This window comes from Silurus aristotelis (genome assembly GCF_946808225.1).
Source record: "Silurus aristotelis genome assembly, chromosome: 1".
NCBI classification, from domain to species: domain Eukaryota; kingdom Metazoa; phylum Chordata; class Actinopteri; order Siluriformes; family Siluridae; genus Silurus; species Silurus aristotelis.
In genome coordinates this window covers 21726467-21753684 of record NC_139574.1, presented here as the reverse complement: position 1 = coordinate 21753684, position 27218 = coordinate 21726467, and the positions used below count along the sequence as shown (strand labels likewise).

Below are 27218 nucleotides of genomic sequence, written 5' to 3'. Positions count from 1 at the left end.
GCAACCTTATGGCAGTGTGTCAAAAGCCCTTTTACAAGCCCTCTTTAAAAGAATATAAAATATATAATAAGTATGAAATATGCTAAAAAAAAGTGTTCATATCCTGTATGCATTAAGACTTTTGGGACACCCTGTATATTGAAAATTAGGAAAAGGAAATGTGTTCCTAGATTATAGATATAGACATTTTCATTTTATTAAATGAATAAATGAAATGGCAGGGAGGCAGGGAGTCCAACACTCATTAACATGCTTGTCAACAAATTCGAGTGCTAATCTGACACCTTTCACTGGTGAAAGGAGACACAGAACTACAACATGGAAAGAAACAAGATCAATGACAATGCATTAGTAATCAAATGATTATCTTTTTGTCCATTGGAGGCCAGTTATATCTGAGAGAATGTTTCTGCAGCAGAACCACTCTGCTGCTGCACCAATCACACTCACATAGCTTATCACATAGCTGATTTTGTTATCAAAGCTGATCTAATCAGCATTTCACACATGGGGAACAGTAGTTTTCCAGTCCCACAAAAGTTCTGTTTACTTTTTCATAATAAGCTCCAGTTAGGAGAGTGTCTAATCATGTCACATTTGCAAGCACCCATGTTAAAGCTTAGCTGAGTGCCAGAAAAGGTTATACTTAATTTCCAGTGCCTTCCGTAATGCCTCGAGAGTCACATGGAGCAAGAGAGAGAGCCATTGGCATGCTGCAGGCTGTTATGTCATGTGCTAGCGTTGCCAGAAACAACGGCGTAAAGCTGCTCCTCTGGGCCCTGACAATCAACTGGCACAAAACATGACCGTTCACGATCCGGTCAGTGCTATCATATTTGACTATGTAGGACGCACCTGATTGACAGCATCAGGAGATTTCGCAGAAATATAAGAAAATATGCAAATGTATGAGTCCGAGTGGTAACGCATTGTTGGCTGCAAGAATGTTTATTAATGCTGCTCTATTATGTAAAATATTATTACTGTCTGCCAAAGAATTTTCTAATAAAATTCCACATGAGAGTTGTTTAAATTAATATTACTCCTAACTCTTGCAAGTGTCTCTCGTTGGATTTATCTCCACAACGAGAAAAGACTATCTCAGGAGTTTATATCCCTCTGCTTTTGTTAAGAACCTACAGAAAATGTTTACAATCTGTAGTTGAAATTGAGTAACTTTCATAATAATATACTTATCATGGATCTGTTAAACATTTTTTTTATTTCAAAACCAAAATATTAATCTTGTATAGAAACTTTCTGGTTAATTTGTCAAATTACACCTACCTTCCGTTTTTGGTACCACTGTAATTACTTGTGCATTTTGTTACTCAAAAATATTATAAGATGTAAAAAATGACGGAATTATTCACTTTCAGCTTATCAAATGATGCTTTGATTAATTCTGTTCTCATTACAGATTGCACCTATTCTCAATGTGGCCTGTTCAGATTCAGGTTTCCTGGAACAAAAGAGAAAAAAAAGAATTCCTAACATGAAACCTGTGTTCTGCTGTTGATCCACATAGTTGTTGTAAGATTCATGACTGTGTGATCACATTTAAAAGACTAGACATTTTAACTGCATTAACCGTATCTAGCCTTTTTTTTTTTTTTTTTATAATAATCAATCCACATCTCTGAGGCATTCATTATTCATAATTATTACTTTTCATCTACTTAATGAAAATGACTAATATATAGCAGAATAGATTGAATTTCAATGGCAGTATGAAATGCGTTCTGAATTTTAAAGGGCTATTCACATTCCCTTTATAGTCATGAACGTGCATTGGTGTGAATACAAAAGAAAATGACATGCACAACTTTTGCAAGAGAGGATTGGATGTTAATACATTCAGGTAAAAACTTGAAATGTACATATTGTTTTATAGGTGCTACATTGTTGTATTTGGTTGTGTGTTTAAGATAATTCTAAAAAAGAGACCTGAAAGAGAAAAGGAGTATGCTTTTCAAAAGAGATAGAAATGAGGCACTCTGGTGTCTGCATAGCATTGCACTGTGCGGTATAAATCTCACAGATGGCATGAAGGAACAAGCCCACAGGGCAGCAGCGCTAAAGCTCTGTATGGAGAAGGCACCGTCACCCACTCAGGGCCATGTATCATGGGCGCTCTGTTTACCCTCAGTGTGTGTGCGTAGAGGGCTAGAATCATACACCACTTTTCTAAACACTCCTGCGGCCAAACTGGCTCTTTCAGCAGGGGTTTAACAACCAGCCACGAGCTTTCATATATATATATATACACACTCAGCCCCACATTCATCCCAGCACCACCAGGCATCCTCATATGTTCTCTTAGTTCGAGGTGTGTGCGGGCTGTGCGTAAGAGCCAGGGTTTACTGCTCTGCCTGTAAGTTACAGCCATTTCCAGTGAAAGAGGGCTCTGGACTCCCTGTGACGTTGCCTCCGTCTACTGCTTTGTGTGAAAACAGAGAGGATTATGCAGAACACTGCTGTGTGTCTATGCGTGCGTGTTCAAGAGTGGATGGCGCCCTAGGAACAGATGAACAGAATGTCTCTCCAAGGGGCAGGGGGGGGGGGGGGGGGGGGTGCAAACAGATTGCATTTTAAAGAAACCATGCCTAAGCCAGAACCTCAAGCTTATGCTTTGTTAAAATGTGGCCAAAATATTTTTCATATATTCAATGAAAATAATAAATTATATATTTTTTTTTGTTTGGTAGTGTACAAAACTGAGCAGTTCAGTGCCATATATTTGTATGAATGTAAGTTAATGAACCATATATACATATGGTTCATCAACTTACAAGGAAAAAATAACCAGGAAAGATGCTGTGTTTTTAAAGAACATGGTAATGTGTCCAATTGTTTATGGTCCTTTCAAGTTAAAAAACAAAAAAAAAATCACTCAACTGTGATTTTTATTTTTTTATTTTATTTTTTTTTTTTGGTTAAGAACAAAAGAAACTCAGGCTCACTACTCATAGTTAGGGATAAATGATAGCAAATTACTCCACATCTCAAATGAACTCAATTGCAAAATTGTTTAATGGTCATAATCTTAATTTAATAATTATTACCTTTAAAACCATTATAATTCACCTTTGTAAATAAATAAGTCTAACTACATCTGGGAATATGTATTCTAAGCTCAGTCACCGTTACATTTAACGTGTAATATATTTGAATATAGAAAAGAAAAAGACTACATTGTTGTTGCCAAAATGTTACTTACTAACTACATTGTACTCGCTGTAAATCAGCAGCCTTTATATCCATATGACTGTGTAACCATGTAAGTGAGGTTTCTTTATTTCTGAACAAGTTAATTTTTTATTTATTCTGTTGAATCAAATAATAACTAAGCCAAGGCAAGAGCTTTACTCTTTCACATATAGACTATGAACTTGGATGTAATTGTACAACTCGCATCTGGATATCAATTGACCGTAATAAAATTGAGCAAAATGAAAGAAAAACATGAAAGTATGTCTCTGAGCCACATTGAACAAATAGAACAATGTGATTGTTTTTTTTTTTTTTTTTTTTGCATTTGAGAGCAAGAGACTGAAATCAAACTCTGCCTGTTTGACTGGTTCATTTGAGGTTGAGAGGATGAGATCACATTTTTTTGCAAACAAAAATGGGTATTGTTTATCCCTTTGAGTCAATTGAAGAAAGTCATTTGATACTTTCTTCTGGTACATTATGAATAAAGCAAACTGCCCACCATTTAAAATACCAAAATAAGCCAGGATTTTTACCAGTGCGGTGAATATGAACTAGTGTTGGATTAGATTGAGTGTTGATCGAGCCTAATTTCCGAGGTTCTCTAAAGGATTTGGGGAATCACTCTTATTTTAAGTTACATTGAAATTAAATTGTGTAATATAGTATCAAGAGGGGTTTTCCCTTTTTTGACCAGACATGCATGATTTCTAGATGTGGTAATTTTTTTTTTTTTGTAAAGAAAGCTGTGGGAATCATGATATAATTTACATCTCCATAGTGACACTAAGCTAAAAATGGCAACCTGACTCACAAGCAGAGACAGCTTAAACTGAAAGTGGCCAGTAGGCTACCTTTACATTAGCAACAGCACAGACCCTGCAGCAATGCGATCAAATTGCAATATATATAGGAAAATAGTCTTTTGCAGGTAAATCTATAGCAAATAGCATTGCATAGCCTTTAAAACCATTGAATGCAAAATATTTTTCCTATGCATGTCTATTATTTTACTGTAAGAATACAGATTATTGATGTAGTCTCTCATAACTAGAGAATAAATGCACTTTCAATAATAGGCAAAGAATTTAGTCAGACAATTTTCTAAACCAACCTAGTTTTTCACCTTTGGGTTTATAACTTGTGTATTAATGCATACTAGTCACAATTTCACACTGTGTGTATGCACGTGTGCAAGGGAAAAGCAGTGTGAGGAGTGTTTATTGTCTGTCATGAAGCACACTTAGAGGTCATAAGAGGGCAGCAGTGCTACATGTCCCTGTAGGCCTCAGTAGAACACTTTTTCTTTTTCTCCTGCAATCAGCCTTTCAGCACACACAGTGGCATTAACACACCCTAATCTCTCTGATTCCTGCCTGCTTTTCAGCCACCCATTCCCATTAGGCTCCTCTGCCCTATTTCCCTGGTGCATCCACTAGCTATGCTAAGTAAACATGGTGGTTTTATGAGCCTGGCTAAGCAGGTGTTAACTCTTGTTCTGCACTGACTCTGTGCTGGCATGTGAACAATACTGGGCGAGTGAGCCCATGCACACACACCAAAGGCCTTTCAGCCTCAGGCTCTGGCTCCTCTCCGCCCCTCGTCCAGGGCAGAGAGGCGGCGCTCTTTGGGGGCCATTGTTTGGGCCTTAAGCATTCCTCCCATTCTGGAGTGGCCGGCGGCATCACAAAAAGGGGGCAGGATTAGGCGCGCCCGGCGCTTGCCCCGTGGTCTCATGGGATTAGGTTTCTATGGAAGGGGGCAGCAACAGATCAGCACAGAAAAAGAAACTGGTATCCCAGAGCTCTCTCCACAGGCTTTGAGGCGAATAGGAGAGCTGCAGAGAAAATCCCCATGGCCTCATGACGCTGTCTCTCTCTTTCTGTACTGTGAGAGCATTGACTAGTGCTGCTTTAAGAGGTCTCATTCACTATCCCTAACCGATCCCCTGATGGGCGTGTTTATCTCATAACTATGAATGTGTTGGTCTCTGAGGATCAGTGCCGCACTCCCCCAATTACGGCTGTTTTAGGAATAATGTCTGTATCAACCTCTCTTTTAAACACACTACTCTACCCACAGAACCTGATCGAGCTTTGTCTCAGGGGGGCTACTGTTTTAATTTAGATGCAACACAATATAAACTAAGCCATCACTTATAGCATGGATACCACTTTAATAATGATTTTCAGTATGAAGTTACTATGTCTTCTACATACACATTCATTGTTCTTATATTTAATGATATGTATATTTTCATATACAAAAGTTTAATTGAAATGTACATTTTTGGGCAGATTTAAATGAAAGTGTTTTTATTTTACACTCAAAATACAAGGCTCCAGAACTAAAAAAAAAAAATAAAGAATTAGTTGCATGTATTTCTAATACATGGTTACGCCTCCCCTCGTCTTAATAACAGCCACAATCCTGTCAGGTGTGGAAGGCACCAGTGTCTTACGAGAGTCCCTGTCAGTTTTAGCCCACTCTTCCACCGACTGTGTGCACAATTCAGCTAGAGCTTGTTGAGCTTATTTTGGAGTTTCACCTGCTGTTCCAAATAATCCCACAAGTTTTCTGTTGGATTGAGGTCCAGTGAATTTGCAGGCCAGTGAAAGTGTCCCAGTATTGCATCATGCTTACTGAACAAGTCACACACAGATTTGGCCCTATACACTCTATATCCAAAACATGAAAGCACAGAATGTAAAGTAAAAGAAAGCAACCTCAGAGACTTGCCAACAATCGACACGCTCATATTATGCTAAATTAAATTTGTCCTACTTATTGACATTGAACAATAAGGTACTGCTATTGTTGAATATGATTTTTTTTTTTGTTTTGTTTTTTTGTTTATGGAGCTTTTTATAGAGCTAAATATATGTCTCTCTTCTTAGCTGCCATGTGGTGATGCAGAGGTGTATGAGGAGGCCAGTCAATGTGTATCACTACTAGCTCAGCTGTACGGTGGGGATGCAGCTGATCACCTGACCCCTGAAGACCTGCTCAGCCTTACACACTCGCTTCAACTACACACTGAGCCCAGACAGCAAAGACTACTGCTGCGTGTTATCAAACGTCTGGTAAGTGATCATCCATGAAATAAATGAAAAATGAAAGCGATTGTCAAAACAAAATGAGCAGTGAATTATGAAAGCTATGAAAGACCTAATCAGTACAATCTTACCTACTAAACTACTACTAAAAATGGTCACAGCTCTTGTTATATGTGTCAAATAATTGATGATTCCCTGTAACAGTAGTTGGTTGATGGGGCTCTTAATAGATTAGACAAATAACCATAAAAATTGGATAGATAAATTGGACTTCCATTTCGAGACCCATCAAGACACTCTACTTTTCCTTGAAATGCTCTGCCAGGCATGCAAGCCAAAATTGATTGTTTATTCTTTTAATTGATCCAATTTTTGTTCTAAGGATACATTTTAATAACTAAATTAATATGCCTGTTAAAGCAACCATTTTTTGTTACAGCTTTTGCCTTCAGTCTTGAATTAATTGATTCATTGTTATGCTAGAAGGTAAGGCATCAGTTACTGCATTTTGCGATATTGGGTCAGAAGTGAACAGTGCTTCTACACATGTTGGTAAACCCTTGAGCATTGCTGACAGTTATCATTAATAAACATAATTGAGTTAGTTGGAATGACAGTCATGCCTGCCCATGCAAAACCTGAGGTGCCATGCAGTCTGCTCTCATTCCTTCTGGTCTTAATATACTGTTTTATAGCTATATTCTATTAAAATGCCCAGAGCAGTTAAAAAAAAAAAAACAGTTTAACAAGCTATCAATTAACACACCTACTTTGCATATGTATCTAATTGATTTAGATTTCAGCGTACTCATGCTCTTACAATGCTCTTCACTAAGTATTTGAAATAGTTGCAGTTAAGCAGATTAAGGTATGATTTTGATAAAGATATAAAACTGGCCACAGTTTAATGACTTGTTTTTAAAGCTCGTGTAATTTGTTATATATCTCAAATCTAGTAACGAACTGTTGTAGTTAAAGTGCTAGAGGTTAGGTCAGAAAGAGGATTTTTTTATTGTATTTACCTTCAGAGGTTTAACAGCATGGCCTCTTTTTAAAAATTGTTGATAATAAAAATAGACAAATAGGCAGAAAAAGTCCCATCTATTTGGGTAGGAAGTAAAGAGTCACTACAAAACAAAAGATAACCATTTAAAATCTTATTTATAGCTTACTGATTTACTGCTACCCTACAGTAGTCATTATGAATTGATGCTTTAGCTTCGAAAGGTAAATATTGTCGGAATTCAGCCATCTTAGTTGTTTTGCACCAAGCTGGATTCCAACTTATTATATCTTATTATAACTGCTCTTTTAATGAAATACCTCTGCTGTAAAATAATATTCCATTTGGAGAGATTGAATAAAAACTCACTTTTGAAAAAAAAATTACTGCAGTGTGAGGTAAAGACAATGTGTCATCCACATACTGAAAGTGTATCCAGCAAACATAAATTTATCTTCAATATTGTATAAGTTGTGTAGCAGGAACTGTGCTGTTTGTGCTGCATGTTGGTGGGGAAGCACGAAAGATTGGGCTTTGCCCTGAAGGAAGAACAGACGATCAATAACTCAAGGCTATGTGTGTTCTCTCTCTCTCTCTCTCTCTCTCTCTCTCTCTCTCTCTCTCTCTCTCTCTCTCTCTCTCTTCTCACACACACACACACACACACACACACACAGTTGATTATAAGCATTTGTTCACAATCGGTATTATATGTTATCTGTCCATAGATATATTATTGAGAAAAATAAAAATGTGACTGTCCTTTTGCCAAGGGAGTGGATTGAGTTACAACTATGATGATCTCATCTGTGTTCAGGCACTGAATGTATTTGGACAGTAGCTGTTGCTTCATACGGCTTAGTGAGAGCAGGCTCTTCTGAAGCTCACACATATCTTACACATTCTACTCTGGTATGCTTACTGAGAGATGCATGGTCTAGTCTTTGCATGCTTCCTTAGTTAATGTAAATCTTAGTTAACGATTTTCTATTTTTTTTTTATGCTACAAATTGCAATTTTGAAATGTTTACATCTGTAATAACCATAGAATTTAAAGTATATTCGAGAAAAACATTCGAGTGCATTTGGTGTAGTTATTTTCTTCAGTTATTTTCCTCTTCTCTTACTTCTGGTAAAAAATAAAATAAAAAAAATAAATAAAAAGTCTGGTCTTAAAGTGAGCTCGGCTCTGGACACTGAACTTAAATAGTTTAAACAGAGGCAGTGGAGGCAGTTGGGGGGTGAAAAGGGCTGTTGTTAACTGCTTCTTATTACATTATTTATGAAACTAATTATGAACCACCCAATGCCTCTTGGGTTCTCTGATCTTAGAAGCTTAGTAGATAAATTTATGAGTGAGGGTTGAGGCTATTTATTAAAATGAAGTATGATCTTGTTGCTTTTGCAACTATACCCGCTGTTTTGAAGGAACAATCAAACCATGCCTTATGAAACACAAGAAAATCAAAAAGACTGAACTGCTGAGCATGATAACGTAATTGACTGCTGTACACTTTAATCAAGCTAAAGATGTGAGGATCTCTCTTTTATCACAAAGGATTGTGGGACAAAAAGATAAAAGTTGAACATTTATTTTTTTTCATATTAGAATGTCGGCATTAAATTCTCAGCACGATCGATACAGCAGTGAAGTTAAGGCTTAATCGTTTATCTTGTGTATTTGTTATATTTCAATATACCCTGTTTAAATATATATGGATCAGACTCTCCTCAGCCTACGGTCACAGCCTTAGTTAGGAAAAGCCAGGAATGATTATTGCTTGTTTACTTCCTCATGTGTGTTTGCTGTTATAGACTAATATCTGGCCATTGGTTAATGCTTCATCACTCATTGTCTCTTTTTCTGGCTTCTCCTTGTGTTCACTCAAATGTTGCCATCTTTGTGAAGGCCAATATTGTATTACATTTTGAACATTTTTGCTTAAGAGAATGATCTTACAGTGGTGTGAAAGTGTTTGCCCCCTTCCTGATTTCTTATTTTTTTGCATGCTTGTCACACTTTAATGTTTCAGATCATCAAACTAATTTAATATTAGTAAAAGATAACATGTGAACACAACATGCAGTTTTTAAATGAAGGTTTTTATTATTGAGGGAAAACGAAATCCAAACCTAAATGGCCCGGTGTGAAAAAGTGTTTGAAACTGTGGTTTATCACACCTCAGTTCAATTTCTCTAGCCACACCCAGGCCTGATTACTGCCACACCTGTTCACAATCAAGAAATCTCTTAAATAGGACCTGCCTGATAAAGTGAAGTAGACCAAAAGACCCTCAAAAGCTAGACATCATGCCGAGATCCAAAGAAATTTAGAAACAAATAAGAAAGAAAGAAATTGAAATCTATCAGTCTGGAAAAGGTTATAAAGCCATTTCTAAAGCTTTTTGACTCCAGTGAACCACAGTGAGCGCCATTATTCACACATGGCAAAAACATGGAACAGTGGAGAAACTTTCCAGGAGTGACCGGCCGTTCAAAATTACCCCAAGAGCACAGTGACGACTCATCCAAGAGGTCACAAAGACCCCACAGCAACATCCAAAGAACTACAGGCCTCACTTGTCTCAGTTAAGGTCAGTGTTCATGACTCCACCATAAGAAGGAGACCTGGCAAAAATGGTCTGCATGGCAGAGTTCCAAGATAAAATCCACTGCTGAGAAAAAAGAACATAAAGGCTCGTCCTGATGATCCCCAAGACTTTTGGGAAAATACTCTGTGGACCGACGAGACCAAATGTGAACTTTTTGGAAGGTGTGTGTCCCCTTACGTCTGGTGTAAAAGCAACACTGCATTTCAGACAAAGAACATTATACCAACAGTAAAATATGGTGGTGGTAGCGTGATGGTCTGGGGCTGTTTTGCTGCTTCAGGACCTGGAAGACTTGTTGTGATAAATGGAACCATAAATACTGCTGTTTACCAAAAACTCCTGAAGGAGAAAGTCCGGTCATCTATACGTGACCTCAAGCTGAAGCGAACTTGGGTTCTGCAAAAGGACAATGATCCAAAACACACCAGCAAGTCCACCTCTGAATAACTGAAGAAAAACAAAGTGAAGACTTTGGAGTGGCCTAGTCAAAGTCCAGACTTTAATCCTGTTGAGATGCTGTGCACCTTAAAAGGGCAGTTCATGCTTTAAAACCCTCCAATGTGGCTGAATTACAACAATTCTGCATAGATGAGTGGAGAAAAATTCCTCCACAGTGCTGTAACAGACTCAATGCAAGTTATCGAAAATGCTTGATTGCAGGTGTTGCTGCTAAGGGTGGCCCTACCAGTTATTAGGCTTTCGGGGCATTCATTTTTTCTCACAGGGCCACATAGTTTTGGATTTTGTTTTTCCGCAATAATAAAAACCTTCATGTAAAACCTGCATGTTGTGTTCATCTTTTACTAATATTTAAATTAGTTTGATGATCTGAAACTCAAATTAAAAAGTGACAAACATGCAGAAAAAGGGGACCCTTTTTCACACCACTGTACTTTCATAGCCTTTCAAATATACATGTCTATTTCTGTCTGTGCACACAAATTGTTCTGATAAGACTTTCAGATATATATACTTGTCATAACCATCATGTATAATAAACTATGGCATTGTTTTGCAAGCTGTTTAAAATAATAGGCTTTGATTAATTCTGTCATCTCTCATTTTTTTAAATGAGTTAAAAAAAAAACAAACAAAAAAAAAAAACATGGCTATCTATTTATCTGCCTGTTTAAACCAGTGAAACAAAACTATGAAATCAAATTGTTCACATTTAGTCACAAACATTTATTTAACTTCCCTTTATTGTCTGATCACACAGCACTACACAAGGTTTAAAATGAACGTAACATTGTGATGTTTTTTTACAATCAGCCTAATAACCGAACAATGCCAAACATTAATTATTGTTCATATATTCATAAATATAAATAAGTAAATTGGATGTCCATAATGAACAGTATGGACAATGCCTAAATAAATAGATTTGTGGTTGTGTGAATACAGAAAATGTCAGAATACAGAAATAATGAACATGTATTAACATGCTACATGTATTAACATGCTATAATTGATTTATTTATATGAGGTTAGGGCAGTTGTGACTTAGTCGTTAAGACTCTGGGTTATTAATCAGAAGATCAGGGTTTAAGCCCCACCACCTCCAAGCTGCTGCTGTTGGGCCCTTAAGCAAGGCCCTTAATCCTCTCTGCTCCAGGTGCACTCATCATGTGTGATCCCAAATTCTGCCCCCAACCTCCTAAAAAACTGGGATTTGCAGTGAAAATAATTGCATTGTGCTGTAATGAATATGCAACAACATTTTTGTTGTTGTTGTTTTTTGTTTCATTCAAGTTATTTTCAATCATGGACTCAATGAAATGCGGCTGTTCTGACAGTTTATCATCATTTTAACGAACCTTAGTTAATGCTCTTAAATGCTATTAAATTCATGGTTTGTTAATGTTAACTAATTTGCACCCACAATTTAACACATTTACTCGTTTTAGGCAATCCTATTATTTTATGTCTTCTGCTGTTTTTTTGTAATTTAGCTGTAGCTACAGTATGGCTGTCGATGTTGCCAGGTTAGTAATTAAGAGGTTAGGTCTAGCTAGGTCTTTAGGGAGAGGGTTGGTGCTGTCAAGATCTAGTAGTAGGAGAAGCCGAAGAGTTACTGTCTATCTGTCAAGTTCTATATTCTGCACAGTGGCTAAGGGAATATTGATCCGAATTTCAGAACTGGTAATAATAGGGCGTGTCTGTCTGTTTGTAGGCATGTGGATCAAGGTCAGGTATGTAGGTGTGCATGTTAGATGATACACATGTTTACCAAATCAGAAGATAGACAGGCATATTATTGATCTTCTCCACTGAATGGTTACTTAAACACAAGTGATTTAGTTTAGAAATATGGCTTGTACACCTCAGAAATGGGGGTGATTTGTTAAGGAATATTTCAAAACTACGAATTGAATACTTAGTATGACACAGTGGGCAGTGTGTGTGTGTGTGTGTGTGTGTATGTGTGTGTATGTGTGTAGCATGGACTTCCTTATTGGCTGTTATGTACAGCTTGTGACTGTGCATTCCTATTTATTAATGCTATGTATTGGTGGCAGTGGAAGTAGATGAATATGTTTTAAACGACCAGTCCCTTGCATCCAGTTAATGTGAAGTTGAAAATGCTTGAATTTGTTTGTCAACTTGAGCAAGTTGTTTGCCGCAGGCATGGAAAGGAGTACAGTGATGAGGGTGTGGAGGCAACAGTGAAGCATGGTGGAGGTTCCTTGCAAGTTTGAGGATGCAAGGAACACAGGCAGAGGAATTTAGGAATACAGGCAGATACCTATCCATTATGCAATACAATCGGGGAGCCGTTTGATTTGACAGCGGACAACAAAAATACAGTCAATGTCATTAAGAACTATCTTCAGCGTAGAGAAGAATAAGGAGTTATGGAAGTAATAGTTTTGCCCCACATAGAGGATTGATCTCAACATCATTGAGTGTGTCAGGTTTACATGTAGAGGCAGAAGGATTTCAGGCAGCCCACATTTACATAAGATCTGTGTTTGGACTTCAAGATTTTTGACATCCTTGCTGTTAATTTTCTTCAAAAACTGGGTGCAAGTGTACATAGAAGAATTGATGCTGTTTTCAGGCAAAGGGTGGTCACCAAAATATTGGTTCGATTTTAATTTCTCTTTTGTTTATTTTTTTTATGGTAAATATAAACTAACAAATTTGTTTCTGAAAGAATTCTTCCTTTGCAGCATTTTCCATACCTGCCAAAACTTTAGCACAATATTATTACACAATATATGTATATTTATGTTTGGAAATAACTAGTCTTTTAGAAGAAGAACAAGACACATGCATGTTCCTCTTGCTTATATGCAACAAGCTGAGTAAAAAAAAAAAAAAGCAAAAACACAAGATTTGGACAGTGAAAGACTAGAAGAAGGTTGTGTGTACAGATGTACAGGGTGTGGACAGATGAGTCCAAATTTGAAGAACTTAGACTGAGACCAGGAGAGATGTTAACCGATTGTCTCACATAGTCGAACATATAGGTAAGAACTTAATGGTTTAGGGTTGTTTTGGAACAGAGAAGGTTGGAGACTTATTCCTAATGTCCTAAAACAACATTGCTACCATTTTAATCTCAGCATCAACTTTATATAGACTGTAGCTAATTGGAGCTTACTTTACCATACAACAAGAGAATGGCCCAATGCATCTAAGCTCTATAAAAGCTTTATACATATATTTAATTTATTTTTAAATTACCTTGTATGTTGCATATAAATAACTGTATGTGTAGGGGTTTTGAAACGTTTGGCAGGCACTATACAACCCCAATTCCAAAAAGTTGGGACACTGTGTAAAATGTAAATTGAAACGGAATACAATGATTTGAAATCTATGTTCTATTCACTTTAAACAGTTTAAACTGAGTATATATACACCATTTTAATGAAAAAATAAGGTCATTTTTAATTTCTGACCATATACATCTGTGAACCGAGGAGACGAGTTGCTAAAGTTTGAGGAGAGGAATGTTGTCCCATATGTGTCTAATACAAGAATTCCACAGGCAATAATGCACTCTTATACCATCAGAGATGAGACTTTTCAAACTGACCACTAATAACTAGCCAGATGGTCCCTCTCCTCTTTAGTCTGGAGGACATGGTGTCCATGGTTTATATTTTGAATTGTCTGAACAGACACTTCCACTTTGCCTCAGTACATTTTAAATGAGCTTTGGCCCAGAGAGGATGACTGTGTTTCTGGATCATGTTCACACATGCCTTCTTTGCATGATGGAGATTTAAACTGCATTTGTGGATGACATGGCAAACTGTGTTTACAGAGAATTATTTATAGAGGTGTTAATGAGCCCATGCAGTGATTTCCATAACAGAATCATGACTGATTTAAATGCAGCGCCGCCTGAGGGCCCGAAGATCACGTGCATTCATTATTGATTTTGCTCTCGTCACTTTTGCACAGAGATTTCTCCAGATTCCATGAAACTTAATTTAATGTATACTGTAAATTATAAGATATTCAACTGTTTTGCAACTTTATGTTGAGGAACATTATTCTGAGTTTTTTCCCCACAATTCCCCCCTAGAAAGTCTTTCACAGATTGTTGAATCTTCCTTTACTTCTTAGACTCTGTCGCTCTAAAATACACTATTTATACTCAGTTATCTTACTGACTTGTCAATTAACCTAATTATTTGCAAAAAGTTTCTCCAACTGTTTAATTTTAACACTTCTATTTTCCAGACTTTTGTTTGCCCCGTCCCGACTTGTTTTGAGATGTGTTACAGCCATCAAATTAATTTTACTCAGGTTAAACATTTGATATGTTTTCTTTTTTCTATTGTGAATAAAATATGGGTTCATGAGATTGGCAAATCATTGCATTCATTTTTTGTTTAGATTTTACACAGTGCCCTTACTTTTTTGGAATTGGGGTTAAATATTGACAGTGCTATTTATGTTGGTTTGTCAGCATGATACTATACAGTGCATGTGAAATTTTAATGCCAAGACGTGACATATACAGTGCATTTAGAAAGTATTCAGACTGCGTTTACTTTTTTTAATGTTATGTTGCAACCTGATTCTTCAATCATTTACATTTATTGTTTTCTCATTAATCTGCACTTAGTATCCTATAATGACAAAGTGAAAACAGAATAAAAAAAAGATATATAATAAATAAGAGAAAAAAATCACATTTACAAGTATTCAGACCTGTTACTCAGAACTTACTTGAAACACCTTTGGCAACAATTACAGTCTAGATTTTGGGAGTATGACACAACAAGCTTTGCACACCTAGATTGGGGGATTTTTCTGCAAATCCTCTTAAACCCAGAGTGAGGTCCCGAGCACTGTGGAACTGGTTTTTATTGGGGACATCTCTGTACTTTGCTTGATTCGGCTTACCCTCTACCCTAACCACTTGCCAAGTCCCTGCTGCAGAAAAACACCCCCACAGCATAATGGGAAGGTGATGAGTGGTGCCTGATTTCTTCCAAGCATAACATTTTAGAATTGAGGCCAAACTTTAAATCTTGGTTTCATCATACCAAAGAAACTTGTTCCACACAGTCTGAGAGTCTACAGGTACCTGTTAGCAAACTCCAAGTGGGCATCCATGGGTTTTGCACTGAGGAGAGGCTTCAGTCTAGCCACACTGCCAAAAAGCTCAGATCAGTGGACATTTCTACAATTGCATTTTCAGTTTCTCATTATGGGGTACTGAGTGTAGATTAATAAGAGAGAAAAAAAAACTGTAATATCAGGTTGCAGCATAACAAAAGTGAAGGGGGTCTGAATACTTACCAAATGCACTGTACTGTATAGATACACTGATGAAATATAACTTTAAAATCACTGATGGGAAACATAAATAACATCTATTTTTTTTTTTTTTGTTACAATGGCACCTGTTGAATGGGTGGGATATATTAGTCAAGTCAAGTCAGAAAAAAAGAAATTAAAATTTGATATTTATTATTATTATTATTATTATTATTATTATTATTATTATTATTCTCTCGATATATTAAGCTGCAAGTGAACAGTTTCTGAAGTTAATGTTTTGGAAGAAAGAATTCAGCTGATTCAGCTTCACTGTCACAAAGAACAGTTCAGGAAATCATTCCTACCCTATTCCATTGCACTGTACAATAACTTTATGTAACAGATGATAAAAGCAACTTATATACATATCCCATTATTCACTGTCACTTTACACACACATACATACACTGACAATTTGCACATTTCATTTTTTCTTCTTTTCTTTCTTTTTGAATTACCAGTTTGCCCTGTTTTTTATGTAGCATCATCTGCAATATAGCATTTATTTATATAAATTACAATTATTTAATTACGTTCTGCTTTTCCCCCCTTCCCTACTACTGTTTGTGTAACCTGCTACTGCAGAAACGCAATAATTTCCCTCACGGGACAAATAAAGCACATCTAAGTCTAAGAAAAATGGGCAAAGTCTTACCTGACATTGACATGGTACCAAATTGTGATTTGAAAACTGACAGAGCATCTTTAAAATACCAGTTCTTGTGGGGTTACTGTCATGCAGTAGTTAGTACCTACCAAAAATGGTCTAAGGAAGGACAACCAGTGAACTAGTAAAAGGGTGATGGGCACCACTGGCTTAATGATGGGCATGTGGAGTGAAGCCAGAAAAAAGACTGTAGCATTAGGTGCTGCAAATAAATAGAGCAAGAGTGCATTGCAGATAGCTGCATTTGGGGCTGTGTAGCCACAAACTTGTCAGAGTGCCTATGCTGAACTGTTACTCTCAAAAGCACATACAATGTAAAAGGTCATGAAACACATTTTGTTTTACATTTTCCAGGTCCTCCTGTTTGTAAAATTATTGGAGAAACCCTAGGAAACATTCCGCCAGTGTGCAAAAGGAGCTTTGTAGTGTCCCATCTCGGCACGGGTTTTTTTTTCCCGTGCCATAGCCACTACTGGCTTGTTTACTAGGGACAATCTTACATTAGGGACAATCTTACAATTATAACGAACAAACTAATAAATAATTTGATTACCGCTTTATCTGTCTAAAGCTGCTTTGATACAATGTCCTTTGAAAAACCACTACACAAATAAAATATTTTTCGATTTGAATTGCATTGAATAGTTTGACCTAATAAAATTAGTGATTTTACGACCGGGGTCCCATTTAGCTCTTCTATCATTAAAATGTTTCAGCATTGAATCTAAGAAAGCATGCAACCATCCCAAAATGTGTTAGCCCATCTCAGGCAATTCTTACAAGGGTTCTTGCAAGAGTTGTGGCTGACTATCATATGTATAAAAGGTTGTGAAAGTATATTTTTATTATTCGATAATTGATTTTCAATCTATTATTTGCATTGTACTTTCAAAGTGACATTGTCATTAGCCAATAAAAATCAGAGAACTTACCTTTCTTCTTCTCATGATCTGTAGGAAATTTGGGTGATGCAACTTCTTGTTAAGATGTGGAATATTTCAAATATTTCATACGGGTGAATGTGTTGGGGACGTAGAAGAGTGTGGAGGGGCACAACCGAAATGTACATTTCTCATGACCTTTAATGGAAGCACTTAACAAAATGAGTGTTACAGGCTTAAAATTCACACATAAATGCAACAGTAATATGATTTTTATTAAGTGATATTATTCTGAGGAAATATGGAGATGTAGTGGGCTGGGACAAGCACTTGTGTTTTTTAAGTGATTCATTTGATTGAAATTAAACACAAATTGCACCCGCATTGTGGAATCCCTTGTTTATTTCTTTTCTCTTGGTCTATTCTATAATGGAAGTACTCTACTGGATCAGGAGTAGAAACTTACTTGTTTCCCAAATTAAACTGTGCTAGTGCTAGTCATGGTTCATTCACAACTCCAGATGTTTGTGTCCAAAGCTCAATTCTTTCCCAGAACAAATGCGTTCACCATGGCCATCTTGCAATGATATTTGTTCTATTAGTTAAACACTTTTGCCCTTCACAAATCATTGGCACGTTGCTAGAGTAATATGAGCTTACATTAAAAACAATCATTCTCTGATGGCATAATTATTGCTTTTGTCAGTGTGGTCATTTGTTCCAAATTGCTCTTTAATGGCCTAGCTGTTCACCATGACATTGACGCGTCCTGAAATTTTCACTACTTTTCTGTGCTTGGTCGCATGAAACCGAGCAAACCTATGTACGTATCATCTCAAATGTGATTAGCCACTTGCTTATTTTTTTGCCAAGTTTACTGAAAATGCATTCCTGAATATGTGAAATCGGCCGCACTCATCACTTTCGTGTGCATGCAACCTTTATATGAGACCCCATGTCATATTTATGCTCTCAGCTCCTGCCCAGTCTCCAGGACTACAGCAGAGCGATCAGCCTGTCAAAAGTTTGAGACATGCACATGGGGTCCCTCTTACCTTGCCACTGGACATGCTTTTAGGTTTTAGGTTGAATTTCTGCTGTCAGTTCAATGTCAGACTTTTTTTTTTTCTTCGTTCAAAAAGTGTTATATACGGAACATTATGAGAAACGTTATGGTTTATATATTTGATATGGTTCTGAGCAGCTACTTTTCTTAATGTACTATAGACCTTTCACGTAGTTAATGAGCATAGATCTGTAAATCCTCAATAAACCCTGTTTGCTGATATGTGACATGTGCTAATAAGAAAAGGGAAGATGCAGTCACTGTTTGGGGAGCGAATGAAAGTGATCGAAGGCGAGAGAGAGACATATACACTTATAGCACATGCACACACATACAGTGCTCCCAGGACAGGGGGCGAGTGGCTGTCTGTATTGAGTGCATGAATTATGCAGAGGTAGGAGGAGGACAGCGGTTCTAGCAGACACACTCTCTCTCACACACACACACACACACACACACACACACACACACACACACACACAGAGAGACACACTCGATGTGCTCGCACTCCTGGGATTGAGAGCTGTGCTCATTAGCTCGGTTCTGGCCACCCCTACAGCTTGCACCCCATCACAGCATGACAGCAGCAATGGTCCTCCTCTCTCACTCCGGCTGCTGCATGAAAGAGTATTGACCCAGGTACGGTACCATGGGCCAGCAGGTGAGGTTCACAACCACAGATTTACACACTGTTTCACCAGCAGTAGACAGTGGCTTGTTTTGAAAGGGGTTTCTACATAGTTGAACAATAAGCTAGCTGGCATAGGATAGGTATTATGATGGTAGAGTTTGAGTTGATAAATGGATTATATGTGAGATTCTCTTACTTAACTTTCCCTTGATTGGCTTGTTAGAGTTTTTCGTTGTTGTTGTTGTTAAGGTCGTTTTTTTTAATACACGTATTTTAAGCTAATATGAAGCATATGTGCATAAAACTGGATTTTCTTTTTATTGTGGAAGTTAGTTTTAAGCCACAATAGTGGTGTGTTCTATGGAAGGAAAATAACACAATAATGGAAAGCTGAGGTAGGTAGGTATTGTAGGCCAGGAGTTTTTTTCTTTTTTTTTCTTTTTTTTGTAAAACATTCAATTCTAAAAATACTTAAGAGTTGATTATTGATTTTTTTTTTTTTTACTGTTTATTCTGTGTATCATAATAGATCAACAGAGTTAGAATGAAGAGCTAGATCATCAAGGTTATTGGATATATAGCTTCAGAGCTATGCACATTGAATTGAACTCCTGCCTGGGGAGCACTCTGTGCATTGTTGATTGTATTTGCCAGTGACCATTGCTGCGTGTTCACGATTCCAACCTTGTACAGTTTGGAAGTTAGCAGACATCTATCTCAGTAGCTTAAAAGCAGAGCTAATGCAACACGTCCACGTATTTCCAGTCTTATCTCTCCACCATCCCATCAGCCTGATCTACTCTGCATTGTGTTAGGAGAAAAACAATGCTATCTCCACATATCTGCATTACTGCTCATCCCAACTGCTTATCAGTACTCAGAAACAGCACACCCACTCAAATTCAGACACTAACTTGCTGAGCTCTTTGTGGAACAACGTTACCTCTAAATGCTGGCTCAGGTGTGGATTTGGCCCTATTTGAAGGCGATAATTCGACTAAATTTGCCATCAAACATCAGTTGTTCCTGGTAGTAGCGAAGAGAGGTTTGTCATTTTCTGAACAGTTTCTGAACTGCTTTCTTAAATGCCAAAACAGTTTACACTATCGGTTGGCATTTCTATTTACTGAGTAAAGTACACACTGAGTAGAGTCACTGGGCATAGTGTGAATATAGTATAGCTGCTTAGCCTGGTGAAATCACAGGGGACTTAAATCGGGTGTCTTTGGAACTTAAATGTGAGGACCTCAGGTTTACCCCTTATTTAAGACTATTAGATAAGAGTTCTATAGATAGTTTACAATTTCTTGTCTCAGAGATCAGCAGCAGTCTTCTATTGCAACTATAGTACATTAATTGTGCTGATTTTTTAGTGTTGTCATTGTTTTTTTTGTTGTTTTTTTTGGTAAGGTATACTGTGACCATAAAGATAAGCATGATATTAAACACATTGAGTCTCATTTTTGTAATGATTCCTGGATGCTTAAAGTAAGTGCAATATAAGCTTTAGGGTTATGGTCCCTCTGTAGGTAATACAGCATGGTCTTTTGACATTTTTGGTAGTTTTTAATTAAACTATAGGTTCAGATTGCACCTCCTAACATACGTAAAAAATCTTCCCGATTATATAAATTATTTTCTAAACTCAGATTAGTCTTCAACTCGAATTAGTCTAAATATTTATTAAAGCTTAGTGTTAGTTTACGTTCTTAAAATCATTGTTTATGTATAAATATTATTATATGTCTAATTTGTAATAATATTACGCAATGCACAGTAATGTAAGCTGGAAAAATTAGAAATGTTCAGCCATGCAAACATATCAAATAAGATCAGCCATAATCGGCTACACTTGTTAGTTTGCTTTCAAGCTTTGGAAAATTATTATTATACAGGGCCATTATCGATTTTTATATCTATATTTTTAGTGATTAAATACTTGTCTGTTTTCATATTAATGATAAATATGACACATGACCTGTAGAAGAAGATACACTGGAAAAGAAACACTGGAAAACACTGACATACCATGTAATTTAAAGAAGCTGTTTATTGTTATATATTCTGTAATGTGTGATAATAATCAAACTAGCTTTTAGTGTTTAGCAATGTCTTTGCATAAAAAAATAGTATTTTTATATATATATATATATATATATATATATATATATATATATATATATATATATATATTTATATATATATATATATATATATATATATATATATATATATATATATATATATATATATATATATATAATTATTATAATTTTTTTATTTAATTTATTTTTTAAACTACACTTGAAAACATTAGCCATCTATTGATATTAGGTTCATCAGGTTTACTTTGGTTTATGAGTTTGATATATTCCAAAAGGATGAGAAATTTATTATACAACTTGGTTCTGAGTCAAAATCGGGTCCATTTCATTATAATGTTCTCATGATTTTCAAGAACGTTTTCTATTTATAATGTTACAAAAAGATCATTAAAAAATTATGAAAAACAAAGCACTTAATTTTTTTTAATGAAATAATATTTTTGAAGCCCGGCAAAGATATAAGATGTGCACAGCACGCAGTTTGTGTGCTGTATGGAGCATCAGCTCTATATAGTGAATTGTAGTGAAATTCCAGTAAAAAGTGAATTGTTTATCTCCTATTATTATGTTAATGACTTTTTGGGTTGTTGTTTTTTTTTATCGCCGAGCACAGCGGCCAGGTTCTGTGTCCATGTATTGCAGATCTATACTGCAGATGAAAAATGTTTACTCAAACATATGTCTACCTTTTCCTACACCTGAATATTTTGCACTTTGTACAGTGTTTGAGATGAAGTAAGGATGAAATCAGGCAAACCTCCGCATGATACAAATAGTTGTTTATTGAAGCATAAAAGTTAAAACCTTATGCTTACATGACTTATTCAAACACGAATGCATTTTTTTTGATAATGTAGGAAGGACATCAACCTTGAAATTGATGAAATTAAAGTAATCAGAATCTTTGCTTAAGAGAACAAAAGAAAAGAAAGCAATGAAATTCTGATAACCTGCATATAGAAATGATAAAATCAACTATTTATAAACCCAAAAACAACCTAATGCAATCACAGATGTAGCTCCGTTGCCCTTTGAGTCAGCCCTGATTTTGTGATTGTAGGAAAGGCCTCATCAAGAGGATAACTACAATCTATTTCTTAAATTTGAAATCCTTGTCAAATTAATGAGAATTGAGAGAAGAGCCTGGAATAAAAAGTTTCTGAGCTTTTGCACTGATAGAAAAAGTAGAACTTATCAGGAATGTTTCATTTTGTCTCTGGGAAATGACAAACTAATAACAGATAAAAAGCTTTGAAAAGATTGAGTGTGATGAAATAATAGTAATAATAAGGCATAGAAGATTAATAACTAATGTTATTCTCTTATCAAAGCATGCTTCACATTTTTTCGAAACTCCAGGGGGGAATATTATTATTTTTTTTAACAGGGCTTTGAAATAATGATAACTATTTTTCATGTTAACAAAGCTAGCAATATTCTGCAAAGCCCTGATAGAGATAAGGATTTAGAGTTTATTATTTTTTATATAAAATAACAGCTTCATATTGATAGAGGAGTATAATTTAGGGTGGGAAACATACTAATCATAATCATTATGTTGTTGTTGCTGTTATTATTATTATTAATGTTGTTAAATCATGGCAGTTTAATTGCTGTAGACACTGTACTAAGGTTACATTTACTCAAGTCATTTGAAATACTATGTAAGTATATAAATTCAGGTAGTGATATTAAGACCAGGCAGTAGGAGAGATTAAGGTTTGTATGCTTGATTTTTCTAACCCGTCATTTCAAGTGTATAAGTCACAGAGACCCGTGTCATCGGCAATAAAAGCTCTCTGTATCTCTTATGCTGGTGAAAGGTTACAGGTCAACTGTAAAAGGAATACATGCAAGAGGCTGATAATGTTTTCTTACAACACCTACAACCATCCGCTTATTTACCCTGTTGGAAAAGCATTGCTTCCAGAATGCAATCTGTCAAGCATAACTAGATTTCAGTGGATTAATTGCTATTTTTTTGTATTAATCGCTGTTTCATTTTACATGAATTTCCCAAGACCTCAACTGATGTTGTGAGGTAAGATTGGAAAGGCAGATTTTGGTAAATTGGCTTGGAGATAAGACATTATCTCCCATCACATCTAGGGCAACTCTCAGGCAGGAAATGTGCTGTGTTAACTTTATAATAATCACTAGCATTCATGTCCGTGTTCACATAACAGCTAGATTGTAATACAGCTTTAGTGTTTTTGAATAGACTTTCTCAAAATCAGACATTTCTTGTCATTAGTTCACCTGTATTTCTGTTAATAAATGTTTTACATGTTCTGATATTATCAACGTGCATTATTAGACACCGTTCTTCACTGTTAAAAACACCTCCACTAATTGCTTCTCATGAGCGCATCTGTTTTTGTATACATTTGCCTGCGTTGTGAATGCTGATTTGGTTTTAGACAAACAAAGCAATTTTTTCCTTTCCTCTACTTTTGATATATGGTTCATTAACTTGTATGGATCTGACACGTGTTACGGCCTATGCAAATCAGCATTACATGTATGCAAATCATGCAAATCAGGTTATATTTTCCTCTCTTTCCCTGAACGACATCGAGCACTTATCCACACGCGAGTGCACAAGTGACAAAGGGTTTCAATTAAGCGATAGAAAAACCAGACTCACTCATCTTCCTCTCAATCCATCCATCAACAAAGCCCTTTTAATTAGTATTCATTAATTGTCGTGCTGTAAAATCTATTTATGCCTGTTTTTATCAAGCCATCAAAGAGCTCACTAATTGCTTCATAATATGAGAAATAGATCCAGTACATGTTGGACCTGTTTTTAAAACAGCATTTCAAAGCAAGCGGTGAGGCCGATTTCACGTCTGGGATGCAACAATACCTCTGTATGTTTTGGGAACATTATGCTGTGTAATCCCCTGTGGTTCGATTATAAATCATCATCAGATAAAACCCGGTGTTCCTAAATACAGAACCCAAAAGAACAAGAGCTGTATATTTGTTCTTGCACGACTTCCTTGGAATTCTTGGATTGTTCGCTTAGAACATTCTGGCGCCTGGTATATTTTCCATAAAGTTTTATTTATTTATTTATTTGTATTTTTTTGGAACAAGACACTTTTCCCACTGTTGGCTCATACATTTCTGAAAGTCATTCGAGAGGTTCTATATACATTGTGAAAATACACCACCCCATTATATTGTGACAGATGTTCACACTTCTGTGAATGGGAGAAAAATGAAGCGGTGTGTGTCCGTGCCACATCCACACGCGAGTGAGCAAGAGGCAAATGCCAACAAGTTAATTAAATGTCATACCAGCCTTCTAGCACTGGCTTCTACACACTGTATGAAGTGTTATCATATGATCACTGCACTCACTTCAAATTCATTTCGCCTTGAAACAATATGGAAAAATGATTAAGGTCATTAACGGTCACAGAAACAGGAACTGTGTAATGAAATATCTAAACCGCGTATATGAATCACTCATTTGTAGAGTTTCAGTGTGATAAGAATGAGCACGAGTGAGCCACCGGGGGTTAAGTGTACAGGTTAATTTTATGCTCAGGAGTTAATGTAATTTATGTTCCTGTTAGATATTCCTTACAAAATATTAGAAAAAGTATAAGAAACATAAGCGTTCAGCATTTCGCAGCTAGTTTTAGAGCAGTGATTCACGAAATGGCATCTGTAAAGCAGAGCTACGGTGGAAATCACATCCACACATTATCAAACATATGATTATTAAAGATCAGGGCAGATGGTGTGCTTATATGAAAATAATGCATGCCGGGGTGCTGTGATATGGCATGAAGAGAAACAGAGTGCTAATCTAACTTATTTTTATATAACAGCATTGCCTATAGTGCGTTATATCGCTAATATCAAAGCAGCATGACTCTCAAGGCTCATCTCCAACTTTTAAACTAACATACTGATGAGTCATTAGTATGTTCCAGTATGTTTGTCTTCAGTAGACAACACGGTGTATAAATAATGTCAAAATAATAATGATGTCAAAAGGTAAAAGCCCATATTTACAATATTAAAGTTCCGAAAACATAAGGTTTTGCGCTATAATGTGAGGAATATGGACTGGTAGGATGAAGTTGCATAGATGCGTAGTTCTAAATGCATAGCTGTTGTAAACAATATTTTAAACTTTTGGTTGCAATAATTACCTTCAACACAAGGATTTAGCTTTTATTCACCTGCTAAGCAGCTTATTCAAATCCACTCGGCTTTTACCATTTATGTTTCTGTAAGCTTGAGTAACCAGGTTCTGTGTCCAGATCATCTGGTCTTGTTCCAAAAGCAGATCCTCTAATACTTTAGCCAGTTCAGCCCTTTCTGACACATGGTAATATGTGTGTAATCCATTATAGAATTTTTTCTCCTTGTGTGTGAATAAAGACTTTGGGAGAGTCAAACTTTCTCTGTGCAATTTCTGTTTCTAAAGAGCACTATCTAACCCGTATCTGTGTTTACTTGTTCCAGTGAAGTATCCTTCTCACTATATACAACTTTCTTTCCACTCTATTTTTCTTTCCTCCATTAGGCCTATTAATACACATTGGGTTCTCATTTCCCCTGTTCCCTGTTCCTCCCTGATCGGTGTGTCAGTTGCTAAAATTGTATTAATTGTTCTTTTATTTGCTAGTAAGCTTCATCACTGTCATGCTAATAACATTAACATAGGGTTTTTTTTTTCTTCAATAAAGTATGTTCACTGTTAGTTATCTAATACTATCTAATCTAAATTTGCTAAATGACATAAGGATATCTGCAGAGTGTTTTGTTCAACTTTTCTATAAATGAATTCATAACGAGCTACAAAACACGTTCCACAGAGTGCTCGGGTTGCCATGCGGTAATTAAGCAAGTCGATAATTAATAATTGAGTTGTCTTCTGGCTCACAACTGAAGGGTTAAATCCTCAGTTGTTTGTGTGAGAGAAAGCATGAGATTTTACGTGCTTTACATTTGTACCTGGGCTTCCTGCGGGTTTCCTCTGGGTTTCCCGGTTTCCTCCCACTTACCAAAAACATGCACACTGCCTTACCCGCAGTGTTCCTGAGATAGGCTCTGGCTTCACCACGACTCTAATCAAGATAAAGTGCTTGCTGAAAGTGAGTGATCTGTCTCTAACACTTAATCATGCAGTCAGATCCAGTTGCTTTCCCAGAATGTCTACAATCAAGTGACATTAATATACGGTTTGTGTGTAATAAATAACGCTGTAGTACGCGCAGAAAAATAGGGAGATTCACACAGAGAGTAGCAGTGTGTGTGTGTGTGTTTTAGATTATGCCAGAGATGAGCGAATGCAGGAAGAGTTGTGTACTGTTTTAGGAAAGAAGGGCTTCGAGTGGTATTGAGGACAGGAAGAAGTCGAAGCTGCGCATCTCCCCCAGGTCCATAACACTGTTGCCTAGTAACCGGTGCTTCGTGAGGCAGGTCTGGGTGATGACATCAGAGATCAAAGCCACAAAGTCTCTACACTGTCATAAGCTGTAATTAGCCATTAATTAGTGTTCCTATATCAAATTGCCAGTGTTTTTGCACACGCACTTTTATGATAGTACAGAAAAAGTGCGAAAGAAAAAATAATGTTCGGTGATGGATACCATCTATTGATCTGTTGGTCATTCTTTTGTGTTGACAATACTGACAGTGTTCCAGGGAATACACACAGCCTGCTAACTCCAGTGTGTCAGCTGGTTTCAGGTACATTCTGTTCGGTGCCAAATCGTACTGAGAGGATCCCACTGAGTGCTTTTTAGAGGGATAACCATCACTGATTATTATTATTGTTTATGATCCAGTGAATCAACAGGGTATATACCTGCTGTCTTTGTTACACTGGAAAAACCCAGTCACATGGCACTGCAGCTAAAAGCACAAATAAAAAAAAAATAAAAATTCTTTTCCAGATTCAGTGTAGAAATTTTTCTTTTTTTTTTTTAAACTGGCCTTGGCTAGGGCGGCGGTAGCTCAGTGGTTAGGATGTACTCAGAAGGTCCTGAGTTTAAATCCCGGCACCAGAAAGATGCCACTGTTGGATCCTTGAGCAAGGCCCCTAACCCTCAACTGCTCAGTAGGGTAAATGATCAGGATAAGGCTGCCAAATGCCTTAAATGTGTATTTTTAAAAAGAAAAGAAAGAATTGGCTGCAAGAAGGAAGTTTAATTAATTTTGATGCTCGT

The 27218-nt window shown here is 36.5% G+C and overlaps 1 protein-coding gene across 4 annotated transcripts in view; it reads left to right on the top strand.

The window, feature by feature from the left end:
* ulk4 (unc-51 like kinase 4) overlaps nt 1-27218 on the top strand; it is a 107477-nt gene that overhangs the window by 77683 nt on the left and 2576 nt on the right. For all 4 annotated transcript variants that reach the window (XM_083550740.1, XM_083550738.1, XM_083550739.1 and 1 more), the window contains exon 35: nt 6111-6296. In XM_083550740.1, coding sequence (XP_083406866.1) covers nt 6111-6296 — 186 coding nt within the window. The remainder of the gene's footprint in view (nt 1-6110; nt 6297-27218) is intronic.